The following is a 15129-nucleotide window of genomic DNA, read 5'->3' on the forward strand; positions in this document are numbered from 1 at the left end:
CGCCAAATGGGAAGCTGGAGCCGACGCCTGTGATTAAACAGTGTCTGATTGTCTGCCCGCCCGCCCCCGGCCCCGCCACGGATGAATGGGCTGAAAGGGGATCGGAGCCGGGAGAGGAGCTGGCCCTCCCGGGCTGAGCTCCAACTGCCGACCTGGGGGAAGGGCGACACTAAAGCCCCTTATTCCACCTTCCTGGCCGGCTCAAATGCTGTCTTCTCCGCTAAACCTTCGCCCGCTTTCCTGTCCTTGAAACTCTCATAACATTTTCAAACCTGTAATATTAGAGGGTTTGTGTGTGTGTGTGTGTCCTTTCTACACATACACACACCTCTATCTTCAAGAACTTAAGCAGGTACCTGGACCTTTGGCTGTCTTGAAGCACCTGGCATTTAAGAAGCATTCAATAAAGATTAGTGGAAACGAGTAAATGAAATAATCTTGCCAATGACAAGATGTTCCTTAATCTAAACTCAGGACCTTTCCTTCCCTGAGCCGCGCCAGTCCAGTGGCAAGTGACACCTACCCCTTCTCATTCTCCTTGATCCTCCACCCCACCTCCGTGTAGCCTGAGGGACTGACAAAAGCCTTTACCTGCCCAGCTTCCACCTGTCTCCAACACCCCCGCCCCACCAATTCAGTATCCCTCCTCCCCACATCTGACTCTCTACCTGAAGTCCCTCTCTCATCTGAGCTCCATCTACCTCCTAACTCCATCTCCCTGATACCCAGGCTCACTATGTGTGTGTTTTGAGTTGAGGGAGACTTGCATAAAATGTGCTCATTTTCTACCCCTAACCACACATGCGCTCCTTTCAGATTTTCTCTTATTTTTTGGTAAATGCCATAGAGTCACTTCCCTGTATTGGGTTTCCGAGGAGGTGTGGCTAGTGAGCTTGAACCACTGATGTTGTGGTTCTAATTTTGCAGTCCAGCACATTAACCTACAGCACCACACCAGAATTCTGATCTTCTCTCTGGCTGGCCCCATTTCATCAACTGACCCAAATATCAAAGTGTCTATGAGCAGGAAAAGAATGGGGCCCTGGGGCCAGGGCAGGTGAGATTTAAGAAAAACAGGGGAAAGGACTGAGCTGGCAAGATTGGCTCACATCCTAGCCCTGACTGGGAAATTCTTTCATGCCTGCCCCAAACTTTCCAGTCCCTTCCATCATAATCATCATCCCAGTTGTCTGTTACTGCTATTCCCAGAGGGAAGCCACTCCCAGAAAACACAGGACAGAAGAAAGAACCCTCCCTTCCCCCCTGCCAACCCACTCAGGCAGGACTATTCCCGACCTAAAGGAAGATTCTTTCTACTCCCTGAAACCCAAGAGCCCCTGCAGGCCATTTGAGGTAAACCCAAGAGCCCCTGCAGGCCAGCTGTGCCTTCCTGTTGGAGGAGTGGTCTCTGTCTGAACAGGCTAAGGGGCTGACTGGTGAGGAGGTGATGAAGCCAAGACCAGAAGAGCACAGTCACCACCACAGGGCTTCATTTTATCACAACAGTCCTGGGAGGCAGGCCAGGAAGGACCTGTGCAGATGGGAAGATGGGTGGGCAGAGAGAAGTTGACATGCCCAAGGGACCAAACTGTGACCATGCACAGTTCTCTTTTCCTCCTCAACTAAGACTCTCACATTGCACCTACCCAGCTTCATCCAGTCCTCAGCATCCTTGCCACACCAGGACCAGAGGGAGAGAAAGCAGGGTCTATCTCAGCCACAAACCAAATGAGGGGCTCTTGACAACTGGCTTGCTCTGGCAAGGTGGTGCTGCCCAGTTCCTTGGTGGCAGGAACTAAGGACTGATTCCAGTTGCCATCAAGTCGATTCTGACACATGGTGATCCTTGTGTGTCGGAGTAGAACTGTGTTCCCCAGAGTTCTCTGCAGCTGATTTTTCTACAATAGATCGACATACCTTCCTTCCGAGGCACCTCTGGGCGGGCTCAAACTTCCAACCTTTGGTTAAGAGCTCAGTACTAGAAAGGCCTCTTTAAAGTGTTGAAGAGCAAAGATGTCAGTTTGAGGATAAGGGTGTGCCTGAACCAAGCCATGGTATTTTCAATAACCTCATATGCTTGCAAAAACTGAACAGTGAATAAGGAAGGCTGTAGAAGAATTAATGCATTTGAGTTATGGTGTTGGTAGGGGAATACTAAAAGTAGCATGGGCTGCCAAAAGAACTAACTAATCTGTGTTGAAAGAAGTATAGCCAGAATGCTCCCTGGAAGCCAGGACGGCCAGATTTCATCTCTCATGCTTTGGATATATTGTCAGGAGGGATCAGTCCCTGGAGAAGGATATCATGTTTGTTAAAATGAAGGGTCAGAGAAAGAGAAAGACCCACAACTAGATGGACTGGCACAGTGGCAGCAGCCATGGGCTCACATATAAGCGCAGTGTTTCCTTCTGTTGTGCTTCCCGTGGTTAAGGGTCAGTAGTGAACTGATGGCACCTAACAACAGCAACAATTAGGAAGGCAGTGGGAAATTGAGGACCACCCCGTCCACACACTCCAGCGGGCCTTAAGTCTGTACTGTCTCTGCAGTTCCAGAAGAGCTCTAGAAGACAGGACAGGCGAGTCAGCTTCGAGTTTCCAGCTGGAACTGGAGGCAATGGGCCCAAGGTGTTGCCTCTTGACTATGGGACTCAATGACAGAGCAGGGTGGGCCTGCTGCCTGGGCCAGGTCCATGAAAGCTAAGGTAAAGAGGCCTGTCGGGGAGTAGGAGTGTGAGCAGGGGTGGGTGGCAGGTTGGGTCCCAAGGTATGAGGGCAGATGGATGCAAGGGGCTGGAGCTATGTTTCTTGCTAGAGGTAAACAGGGGAGGGGAGAGGGAACACATGGGTAACTAACTGTAAACGCATCTCTGCCTCTTAACTGCACCAGGGAGGGGCTGGAATATTTAGACACCTGACTGGTCTCAGTTTCCCCTTCTCTACAGTGAGAGAAAGAGGGCTGGCCACAGTGGTGTCTAGTCCCCACGAGCATGGAGCCTGCGGGACAAAGATGCCCACATCCCAAGACACCAGCAGAGCCGCTAGGACGGACCCCCTCTCCTCCCCCCCACCCCTCTTCTCTCTGCCCCTCCCCTGCTCCGTGCCCCCGCCCCCGCCCCGCCTCCGGTGTGCGATGGGGGGCGGGTGGTGGGCAGAGCCGAGCAGAGCGGAGCTGAGCGGCCGCTATTGCCACCTGATCCCATCCAAGCGCCGATCGGTGAGCGGCCGGCATTGGGCGTGCAGGGGCCCGGCACCCTCAGATCCACGCGGAGCTCCGGACCAAGGCGGGGGATTAAGGGAGACCACCCCTAAACAGCCGGGTCGGAGGCTGAGCCCGTGCTGCGTGAGTGCTGCAGTGGCCGCCTGGGGCTGGGGCATGAGGGTGGGCAGAGTGTCGGGGGGGGGGGGGGGGGGGGGGGGGCCTAGAGCCCCGATGCTGAAAGAGGGGCGCACTGCCCCATAGGGAGTGGGAGAGGTCCAGGCAAGAGGGCAATGCTGGCCTGTGCCCCAGGGTGACCCGAGACCTGTGACAGCAGCCCTGGGAGAGGTTGAGATGAAATTGAGGGAATGGTGGGGTGGGCAGTGATGGAGAGAGGAGGATGTGGGAGATTCAGAGTCAAGGATGTGGGGGTGGATGAGAGAGAGAGGGGGCTGGGGACCTAGCGCCAGCTAGGGGAAGAAAAGGAGAAAGAGGAAGGTGGAAAGATATTTGATCTCCTGGGGCCATTAATTGGCCACCCCCTCTATCCCTTGTTCCTCACATGGGGTCACTTTCCCCATTTGCCAGCCCTCAAGTCAGAATGGGGTCCCCAGGTCACCCGGCTGCCAGAGCCTAGTGGTCATGGCCAGACCACTCCTCCCCTAAGTGCATCAGTAGTAGCTCTGGAGCTAGAAGTGGAGAGGGAAGATGGGGCACATTTGGGATGGGTGGACGGCTGTGCCATGCTTCCAAGCTGCACCTGGCTGTGCCATTTCTTTCTGGGGTCCCTAGAGAAAGGAAAGCAATTTGCAAAAGCCGTCTGAGGTAGACTGTTCTTACTAAAATTAGCGCTGATATTCTGATGAGGTTGGCCATCCTGACCCTGCAGGCATTACTGGGGGACTCAGGGCCAGGAGATCTAGCAGCAGCACCCCTCACCCCATGCCAGCCGGAGACTGGGGGCAAGCCCCGTACCCATGGCCCCTCCCAGTGCTCTTGTTCCATCTCCAGAGCAAACTTGCCAGGAAAGGAGGGCCTCCCCTACCATCCCAGCAGCACCCTTTTTCAGGGCCAGCAGTTTATGCTGGCCAAATGCCCACCCAGAGGAGACAAGGTTATTGCCTTCAAATACCTGAAGGTCTGTCATGGGGAAAGAGGTCTTTTTCATATGGCCGAAAAGGGCAGTGCCAACCACAGTGGAGAATGGGAGGAGACAAGGAGGGCACCCGGAGGCAGGCTGATCCTGTCCCAGAAAGAACTTTTCAACAGCCCAGACTGCCCAGACTCTGAAGGTGATGAGGAGCCTGCCAGTGCCAGAGTGGCCAGGGCACCCCAGTGCTGAGATAGCAGGGCTGCAATGAGCCTGGGCCATAGGGGTGGAGATGGTGATGCTTAGAAGTCTGGGAGGGTACAAGCACCTCCTGTGTGTGGCCCGATTGAAACTTCTCCCCAGGAAGACCCACTGCAGCCCTCACAAGCCTGGCCACCGTGGCTGGCCCAGCTTCTCTGAGTGATGGAGGGAAATGGGCCTGCTCCCCACTCAGCTCTTTAGGAAACTCCAGTGTAGGCACCACGCCTCTAGAGAGTTAGTGTGATAACGAGAAGGGAGGGTTTTTGCCTCCTAGTGTGGCAGCCCAAGGACCCCCACTTCCACCAGCCAGAGCCAGCCTCTCCTCTGTCCCAGCAATCCTTAGAGAGACAAGGAGGCCTTGGGCTTTCTCTGCTCTGCCCTTGGTTGCCCTCTGTGGCTAGACCCTCTTCCCTGCTTTGGGCTCCAGAAGGATTAAGTCTGTCTGCAAGTCGCTGGAGGAAACCAGGTGATGGGCTTGGAGATAAAGGGAAGGCATAAGCAGGCCACCTTTCTACCCCAACAGGTTACAGTGTAATCCAGGATTAAATGTGCTGGTAGGATGCTCAAGCAGAGACTGGAGGCTAAGCCAGGGCACCAAGGGAAGGTGATGGTCAAAAGGGCTTTCGTATTACCTCACCTCTCTGGGGACCCAGGTGTCCTAGTTCCACACACATGCACACACCCAGAAGATTCCAGGCTCCTCCTGCTTTTGGAAAGGAGGGTGCACAAGGGCTGAGGCTGGATATGAATCTGGAGACAGAGGTCCCTGAGACACAGATAGCACCCTAGCTTGGATATAGGTATCACTGCTGAAACTGACTTTCCACTGGAGCTGCCAAGAGCCAGGCTGCCTTTGAGCTAAGGCACTTGTGTGAAGACAGGTGACTGGCGGGAAACCAGGCCCTTCTCCTGCCTCTCGCTCCTGCCAGTCATTCAGGATCAGGGCCTACCTTCCACTGGAGATTCTCAGCAGGGTGACAAGCAGGAGTCAAATCCATACTTCCCATGCCCCTGTCCCTCCCCCACTGCCATCCATGGCCTTGGTCAGACACCCCACTGTAGAGGCTGCCTGGGTGTCAGGTGACCGAGGATGGGTTCCAGGTAGGGTTCCCCAGGAGTTCAAGTTCCTCCACGCCTCCCCACTCCAGGATGGTTGGTCTTGGGCTTTCAGAGGAGTGTACTAGGACTCAGGGTGTAGAAGCATGCAGAATTGCCCGAGTCTAGAGCAGCGATGGGATGGGGAAAACAGCTGACTACAAAGCAACACCCAGTGTCTAAGGGCATGGACTTTGGAACCTGAAATAATGGGGTCTGAATCCTGGCTCTGCTATTAGCACCTGTGTGACCTTGGACAACTGCTATCATCTTTTACAGCCTCAGCCACCTCATCTGTAATATGGGAATACCTGTGTTAGCTGGTGAGGATTAAATGAGATGGAATAGGAAATAGCATTGCACATTGGGTAAGCCCAAAATATTGATGTGGTGCTGTGGGTTAATGCGCTAGACTGCAAAGTCGGTTTGATCCACAAGGCCGGCAGTTTAAGCTCACCAGCCACTCCTCAGAAACCCTATACAGGGTCACTATGGGTCAGAACTGACTTGACGGCACTTAACAACAAGCCTCTGAGGCCCAGTCTGTGTTTCTGGAGAGCTAGGGCTTACTCTTAACTGAAGCAATCAGGCATCCTGGAAGAGGGGATGCTGTGAATTGAGACTTCAGCCAAGCCCTGGTGCCAAGGTAAGTCAGCTGGGGGGACAAATATGGATGGTCACGAGACAAAGATGATTTAGGGGCAGGCAGAGAGGTGGAGATGGAGCTCGAGGGAGGGAGGGTGCGACTCTAGCCTGAAGGGCTGGCCACACCCCAGACCCTGTAATTCCACCCTAGTCTGAGTTATCTGGAGCAGTGAGGAGATAGGGTCTGGGTAACAGGAGGCAGGAATCTGATCTTCTGCACCTCCCAGCCCTTTGGAGCACTCCTTTTCAGCAGTCCTGCAGGGGCCCGGAGCCCATCGCTCCTACAGCAAACCAGTCTGCCTCCTTCTCCTGCCAGGCCTCTCCAGGAACGCTGGCCCTGCTACCAGAGCCTCAGGAGCCCCCATGAGTGCTGGCCAAGGGAGTGCTGGATAGCGAGGCCCCAGCTGATCCAGGAGTGGGCACCCCACCATGCCACCCATCTTCCAGCGCCTGCAGCAAGCCACCAAGATGATGAGCCGCAGGAAAATCCTGCTGCTGGTGCTAGGGTGCAGCACTGTAAGCCTCCTCATCCACCAGGGGGCGCAGCTCAGCTGGTAAGGAAGCAGGGCGGTTCTCCAGGGGCTGGGCATTTGGGTTTGGACCTGAACTGGGAGTCCAACTTGCTTTCTTTCCATCCACCTGACAAAAGAATCCCCTTTCCACACAGCTTTGCTCCTTCTCTATAGTTGAAAGGTGCTTTCCATAGATTCTCTTTGGGCCAAGACAACCTCCCTGGGCAGAACAGGTCTTCATTGAAAGGGCTACTCAAAAGTCATCCAGCTCAGCAGCGCCAGCTGGAACTGGAATACAGTCAGAATCAAGTACAGGGTCGCTTCCAATCAATCACATTTTCTCCACTCTGCATGAACCCCTTTCCCAGCTTGTCTTAGGTGAAAGGAATGCCACATCTTATCTCACTGTGCTAGGTAAATTACCTCACTTCTGGGCCTTGCTTTCCTCATCCATAAATGGAGATTACCTGTGTGACCCAGGCTACTCCCCCTGGTCCAGGATAACATGTGACAAATGGCATGACCCTGGCCCTGCTCCTGACTCACTGTATGAGCCCAACCAGCACTGACACCTCACTTCTCGGGGTCCCAACATTTCTATTCCCACCCACTGAGTGTGGGGTGCGTGGGCCCGTTTTTCCGGATGAGTGAACTGCTGGTCTAAGTTAAAAGACTAACAGCCTGAACTCTAAAAGTTCTTCACAAGCTCAAACGCCGTGGTTTCTGTAATGAGGAATGTTTCATGAGGGGCCAGCATTAGTCTTTGACTCTTCATTTTACATATTAATGTTATCACATGAGCCTTGAACAAACAGTACCTGGCACATAGTTGTTGTTGTTAAGTACCAATTACCGGAGCAGAAAGCCTCGTCTTTCTCCCGCGGAACAGCTGGTAGTTTCAAACTGCCGAATTTGAGGTTAGCAGCCCAATTCATAACCACTACAACCCGATTAGCATAGTGGTTACGAATCGGGCTGCGAACCGCAAGGTCAGCAGTTCGAAACTACCAGTTGCTCTGCAGGAGAAAGATGAGGCTTTCTGCTCCCGTAAAGATTTACAGCCTCGGAAACCTGTTCAGGGTCGCTATGGGTCGGAACCGATTCAACGGCCCTTAACAACAACAACAGCCCGATTCATAACCAGAGCTCCTTAGTAGATGCTCCAAAAAATCTTTGTTGAATGAATGAGTGAGCTTCCAAAGGCCTTAACTGAGCTGTAACAAATGGGTGGTCTCAAAGCCCAGTGCCACTCACCTCTACAAAGTGTACGAGGAAAACTGAGAAAGAAGAAAACAAGAGGATTAGGTGACTTTAAGTGGTTTCCAGACTCTAAACTGAGTGAAATCTGCCCTTACCTCAAGTTCGACATAAACAAAAGGCCCCAGAATGTAGCTGCTGAAAACAAACATTTCCTGGTAGCTTGGTTGGGTGCCTCTGACTCAGTCCCTCATGAAGTTGGACTTGAGCTGTCTGCTGGTGATGCAGTCTCATCTGAAGGCTTGATTGATAGGGCTCTGCTTCCAAGCTCACTCATGTGGGTTCCCTTCCGTTTTTTTAGGCGGTCGATGGATTTAGGGCCTCTCGGTTCCTTAGGGGCTGGTGACAGCTGATGTTTCTCCATTCGCTGCTTGTGATATGGCTGCCAACTTAGCCCCAGCACTAGTTATCCTGAAGAGGGAGACCAAAGACAGCGCTGTAGTCTTTTTATAATCACCTGAGACGTGACATCTGCCCACGTTACTCCTTATGTAGCAACAAGTCCAGCCCACACTCAAAGGAAGGGGATTCCCTGCAAGCCTCGGGAGATTTGGGGGCTCATCTTGCTATATCAGGATGAGCCACTCAGTAGCACATCCTCTTGTTTTGGGGGAAGAGGCAAAGGTGAGGCTGCACCGCTTTCACATTCTCCTCCCTACGCATTCCTGGGGCCCACAGGTACCCCAAGTTGTTCCCACTGAGCTGCCCACCACTGCGAGAGTCGCCACCACGCCCCAAACACATGACCGTGGCATTCCTGAAGACGCACAAGACGGCCGGCACGACGGTGCAGAACATCCTGTTCCGCTTCGCTGAACGCCACAACCTGACGGTGGCCCTGCCGCACCCCAGCTGCGAGCACCAGTTCTGCTACCCACGCAACTTCTCTGCGCACTTCGTGCACCCGGCTACACGGCCTCCACACATTCTGGCCAGCCACCTGCGCTTCGACCGCACTGAGTTGGCGCGCCTCATGCCACCCGGCACCGTCTACGTCACCATCCTGCGCGAGCCGGCCGCCATGTTCGAGTCACTCTTCAGCTATTATAACCAGTACTGCCCGGCCTTCCGACGTGTGCCCAACGCATCGCTTGAGGCCTTCCTTCGTGCGCCCGAAGCCTACTACCGCGCGGGCGAGCACTTCGCCATGTTCGCGCACAACACGCTGGCCTACGACCTGGGCGGCGACAATGAGCGCAACCCGCGCGACGACGCCGCCTACCTAGCGGGCCTCATCCGCCAGGTGGAGGAGGTCTTCTCGCTGGTCATGATCGCTGAGTACTTCGACGAGTCGCTCGTGCTGTTGCGGCGCCTGCTGGCCTGGGACCTGGACGACGTGCTGTACGCCAAGCTCAACGCACGTGCCGCCAGCTCGCGCCTGGCCGCCATCCCCGCGGCGCTGGCTGGGGCCGCGCGTGCCTGGAACGCGCTTGACGCCGGTCTCTACGACCACTTCAACGCCACCTTCTGGCGCCGCGTGGCGCGTGCCGGCCGCGCCTGCGTGGAGCGCGAAGCGCGCGAATTGCGCGCGGCCCGCGAGCGCCTGCTTCGCCGCTGTTTTGGCGCGGAGCCAGTGCTCCGGCCTGCCGCACAGATCCGCACCAAGCAACTGCAGCCATGGCAGCCCAGCCGCAAGGTAGACATTATGGGCTACGACCTGCCCAGCGGTGGTACCGGCCCCGCCACCGAGGCCTGCCTCAAGCTGGCTATGCCGGAAGTGCAGTACTCCAACTACCTGCTGCGCAAGCAGAAGCGCCGTGGAGGCGCGCGGGTCCGGCCAGAGCCCGTGCTGGACAATCCGCCGCCTCGGCCCATCAGGGCGCTGCCCCGTGCTCCCCAGGGCCCCTGAGCTCCCCCTGGCCCCGGAAGCTGTGACCTGCTCAGTCTTATCAGGATCCAGTCTGAGGCTGCCTCTGAGCCCACCCCAGCACGGCCCTATCTCCTCAAGGGCCTTGAGCCTCAAGCTGAATTTGGGGCGGTGCCTCCCAAACTGAACCTACTGCCTTGGGGGTGGGGCTGAGCCTCACTTTTGGGGAAGGTACTGATTAGGCCCGAACGAGCCCCGGGCTTCCCTCTCCTCCTTCCCCATTGGCTGGTGACTTTGACAAGAGGGCTGAGGCCTGTCCAGAGCAGCCCACCTTGCCTTTTTCTGGGGTCTGAGCTCCCCAACAATCTGGGTCCTCTCCGGACCTGGAAAAGCAGGGTGAGCCTCACCTAGCTTTTTCAAATGGAGAAGCCCAGGCCCCAGCGAAGATCTGAGCCCTCCAGGGATGCGGCCCCCTGTGGTCAGTTTCCTGGGCTCCTTCCGCTAGGCCTTTAGGGCCCCACACCGTCTTCCAGGTTCTACTCTTCCCACAGACCTGAGCTGCTCTTACACGCCCAGAACCACGCGTTCCCGGGTCGGACTTTTTGTTTGTTTGGTTTTGTTTTTTTTTTTCCTTTTTTAATAAAATACTTTGGAAATGTGCAAGTTGAATGGCTGTGACTGTTTCCAGGAGGACAGGGGCAGATTCCACCCGCTCCCTTGCTGTCTCTCCCAGATCCTTCCCCCGCACCAGCCCTTTGATGGGAACTCAGGCTGGCCGACCACCTCAGCCTTAGAAATTTTCTTTTAGAAACTGGAGAACGGATGACAGGCTCGGAAACCCTATGAAACAACTCTGCCCTGTCCTATAGGGTTCCTGTGAGTGGGAATGGACTCCACTCCATTTTCATTTTTTTGTCACTGACTCTACCTTCCCCACATAGAGGAGACAGCACTGACTCAGATGAAGAGCAGTTCCTCCCCAAAACCCCAGCCCTTTTGCATGAAGCCTTCCTCTGAAAACCAGCAGAGAACCAAGACTCTATTGCATGCTTTAGAACATTACTAATATATCTGGACAAGTAGTGGAAGCATTCACTCACGTGGTCATTCATTTGCTACCCATCAGGAGAAAGATGAGGCTTTCTGCTCCCACAAAGATTTACAGTCTCAGAATCAGCCAGATGGCAGTGGATTGTACATAGACTGTGAGGGGAGGGAATTGGAGCTGCGTCATGGTGAAGCTCAGGGTTACGCAGCTAGAAAGGATTTAAACACGAAGACAGTGCTATTTGGTGCATAGTTGAACTGAGGCTCACCTGCCCCAGGTTAGGCTAACTCGCTGGACCTTTTCCCCCAAAGAACATAAAATGAAAACACCAAACTGCTGATACTGACTTGTCTTCTTCTTGTTTTTCACAGAGACACTGGTTGGCCTGTTTGGGCAATGGAGGTTGCAGCAGTAGATTGACAGGTCACATGACATCCCCTGACTTAAAAGGGGGGCTGTTTGTGTGGTACCTTGCTTTTCACCATTTGAGTTCTGGAAAAAGTCAAAATAGGTTTCCCTCCAGTGTTATGTGCTATCAAGTCAACTTCCAACTCATAGTCACCCTGTATAGTGTTTCTGAGGACGATCAGCTTGAACTGCCGACCTTGTGGTTCAAACCGACCTTGCTGTCCAGTGCATTAACCTGCACCAATGTTAAGTAGCAGAGAAAAATTACACTAGCAGTTGTCTATCCAAACACAGGTGTCCTCTGGCCCCCAGGCCAAGAAGGCATCTGCCTACCACTGTCCACCTCTCTCTAATCCTGGCCTGTGGCCATATGTCTGCCTAAAACATCCTTCCCCCAGCCCTGGGTCCTCCCAGAAAAGTCAGAGAGGCCCTTCAGATCCACCTCTATAGACTTCACCTTCTACACAAGCCTCACGGAGAGCCTGGGCCTGACCTTAGACAAGTCTGTATTCAAGAACTCAAGGGAATCTTCAGGCACTAGGAGGCGTTTCTCCATCTGACAGGGGCAAAGGCAGGCCTTAGACATCAACTCAGATATTAGCTTTCAGAGGCCAACATCTCCAGCCTTAGCCACAAGCCCAGGGACCTCAGCACCCTGCAAGGAAGCCCCTTCCATCAGCACACACTCAGTGTTACCCTCTGGACCCACTCTGAATGGCTCCAGAGCCTCGGATGTGACCCTGTCTCTCTGGTCTGGGGCAGCTGTGTGAGCAGGACCTGGGTGATGGTGATATGATGGAGGTGATTTGTCTAAGTAATTGACCACTGGTGATTTGAAGTTCAAACCATGGCTCTGCCACTTACAGTTACCTGACCTTGGACTTAGCCCATGAACCTTTGTTTCCTTGCCTGTAAATGACGGTCCCTTGTTGTCAGTCTGAGATCAGGCACCCAGACATGGAGAGCTGCTCCTGGTCTGGTAGCTCTGGTTTCATCGGGAAGTCACCCTGCACATTGTCAATGACACACAGTGGCCCATCAATCATGAGAGCTTTCCAACAGAAGGAAGCGTGCCCAAAGGCCAGCATGGGCCAGCATTTTGATAATTAGAGAAGAATGTGCAAAGTGTGTGGGCAGTTAAGAGGAGGATGAGACTGTCTGCCTAAGAGAATTTATGGGGCTGGGGTTAGGGAGGGTACTCCTGACAGAGGGAAAAACATGTGCCAAGACACTCATCTGAGAATGCCTGGCATTTGTGAGACAGGGCAGGCTGGGTGATAGGAGAGAAGACAAGTACATCAGTACCAGGTGATGACCAACCAGCAGGGCAGGTAGGCTACCCCAGCACATACAGGGCTATTGTATGTACCCTCTGTAGCCCATTCGTGGCACAGCAGCGTGAAGCACCCAGCAGGGACCTCTGTCTTTAATACTCAAATCGGGCTGCTAACCTCAAGGTTGGCAGTTCGAAACTACCAGTCGGTCCATGGGAGAAAGATGAGGTTTTCTGCTCCTGTAAAGATTTACAGCCTTGGAAACCCTGTACAGGGTCGCTATGAGTCCGAACCGACTCCAGGGTACTTAACAACAACAACAACTGTGACACTAGGAAGGATTACTCTATTTGACAGGGGCAAAGGTCCCTGTCCTAGTGACCCGGTTTTGTTGTTGTTATTAAGTGCTGTCAAGTCAGTTTCAATCCATAGCAAGCCTGTATAGGGTTTCCAAGGAGTGCCTGGTGAACTTGACCCACCGACCTTGTAGTTCAAACAGACTTTGCAGTCCAGCACACTAACCCACAGCGCCACACTAGAAGTCCAGTGACCCTATGTTGCTGTTAAGTGTCAGTGAGTCGGTTTCAACTCATAGCGACCCTGGGTAGGGTTCCCGAGGAACGGCTGGTGAGATGGAACCGCCGACCTTGTGGTTCAAACCTACTTACAGTCCAGCGCATTAACCCACAACGCTTCACTCCAGGACAAAGTAAAACTGCTTCATAGGGTTCCTGAAGCTGTATGTCTGTAAGGAAGCCAACTCCCTCATCTTTCTCCCATGGAGTTGCTGGTGGGTTTGAACTGCTGATCTTTCAGTTGGCATCCCAATGCTTTACCCATGGTGCCACCAGGGATCATTGTCCTTAATGTTGCTATTGTTGTTGTTGTTAAGTGCCGTCAAGTTGGCTCGGACCCATAGATACCCTGTATAGGGTTTCCGAGGAGCAGCTGGTGAGCTTAAACTACCGACCTTGCAGTTCAAACGGCTTTGCAGTCTGGTGCATTAACCCACAGCGCCACACCACGACTTCGTTGTTGTTGTTTGGTTGGTTATGTGCCATAGAGTCGGTTCTGACTCACAGCGACCCTGAACAGGGTTTCCTAGGCTATAAATCTTTACGGGAGCAGAAAGCTTCATCTTTCTCCCGCGGAACAGCTGGTAGTTTCGAACTGCTGACCTTGCGGTTCGCAGCCCGATTCGTAACCACTACGCTACCAGAGTTATTGTTGTTAAGTGCTGTCAAATTTGTCCTGACTTATAGTGACCTTGTATAGGGTTTCCCAGGAGCGGCTGGTGAACTTGAACTGCCGACCCTGCACTCAAACCAACCTTGCCATCCAGTGCATTAACCCACAGCGCCATACTGATAACAATGCTAAGAGCTAGCATTTCCTTGGACTCCTGATGTGGCTCCTGATGTGGTGCTGTGGTTTAATGCACTGGACTACAAAGTCAGTTTGACCCACAAGGTTGGCAGTTCAAACTCACCAGAAGCTCCTTGGAAACTCTACACAGGGTCACTATGGGTCGAAACCCACTCGACAGCACTTAATAACAGCATTTCCTTAATTCTCACAACAGCCCCAGGATGTTGGTGCTATTTCTGTTCCCATTCTATAGAAGAGGAAACAAGTCCACCCAGCTGAAAGAGGCTGAGCTAGGGCAGAAATCAGAGGGTTCTATCCTTAAAGTCCCCAGTCTGCCATGGAAATACCCTGGCCTCCCCCACAAGCACACCACAGCAGTCTATAATCTCCTCGTTGCGTATAAAAGTCTCCTTCAAGCAAATTAGGGCCTGGTGGCACAGTGCTTACGTGCTGGCTGCTAACAGAAAGGTCAGTGTGACAACCTGCTTCTGTAAAGTTGACAGATGGGAACCGTTTTGGACAGTCGTACTCTGTCCTATGGGGCCACCATAGTAGGCTGGTGTGGTGCTGTAAAATAAGCACTGAACTGCTAACCACAAGGTCAGCAGTTCAAACTCATCAGCTGCTCCTCAGAAACCCTATACAGGGTCTCTATGATTCTGAACCAACTCTTTACAACAGAAACAACAACAACATAGGGTCACTGTGAATCAGAATTTGACTCTAGGCAGTAGGTTTGATTGGGAAGCAGGTGCCTAGAACCATACGAAGGAAGGGCACAGAGCAAGAATCTTAGTTCTCTGGTGCTGCTGTGACAAATACCACTAGTGGTGGGGCTTTAACAAATACATTTATCTCTGCACAGTTGAGGAGGCAAGAAATCCAAATTCTGGGCCTTAGCTCTAAGACAAGCTTTTTGTCGCTGTGGACCCTCAGGGCCTTTGTTTCTTTTCTCCTTGGTTGCTAGACAATCTTCATGTGGACTATTTCCAACCCTGTTTGTCCTTCCTTGATTTGTGCCTAAACTCCTCCTTATATACAGCAAAAGTGATGGACCTAAAATACACTGCTGATTGTTGTTGTTGTTGTTGTTAAGTGCCATCGAGTCGGGTCCGACCCATAGCGACCCTGTGCAGGGTTTCCGAGGGTGTAAATCTTTACGGGAGTA

The 15129-nt window shown here is 53.2% G+C and overlaps 1 protein-coding gene across 1 annotated transcript; it reads left to right on the forward strand.

Moving 5' to 3' along the window:
- Positions 1–6567: 6567 nt before the first annotated feature.
- GAL3ST3 (galactose-3-O-sulfotransferase 3) lies at positions 6568–10232 on the forward strand. Its single transcript, XM_006860902.1, has 2 exons — positions 6568–6841; positions 8735–10232. The coding sequence occupies exons 1-2, from the start codon at positions 6717–6719 to the stop codon at positions 9903–9905; spliced, it is 1296 nt and encodes a 431-aa protein (XP_006860964.1). The 5' UTR covers positions 6568–6716; the 3' UTR covers positions 9906–10232.
- Positions 10233–15129: the final 4897 nt, after the last annotated feature.

Source organism: Chrysochloris asiatica, unplaced genomic scaffold (assembly GCF_000296735.1).
Source record: "Chrysochloris asiatica unplaced genomic scaffold, ChrAsi1.0 scaffold00040, whole genome shotgun sequence".
Classification (NCBI taxonomy): Eukaryota; Metazoa; Chordata; class Mammalia; order Afrosoricida; family Chrysochloridae; genus Chrysochloris; species Chrysochloris asiatica.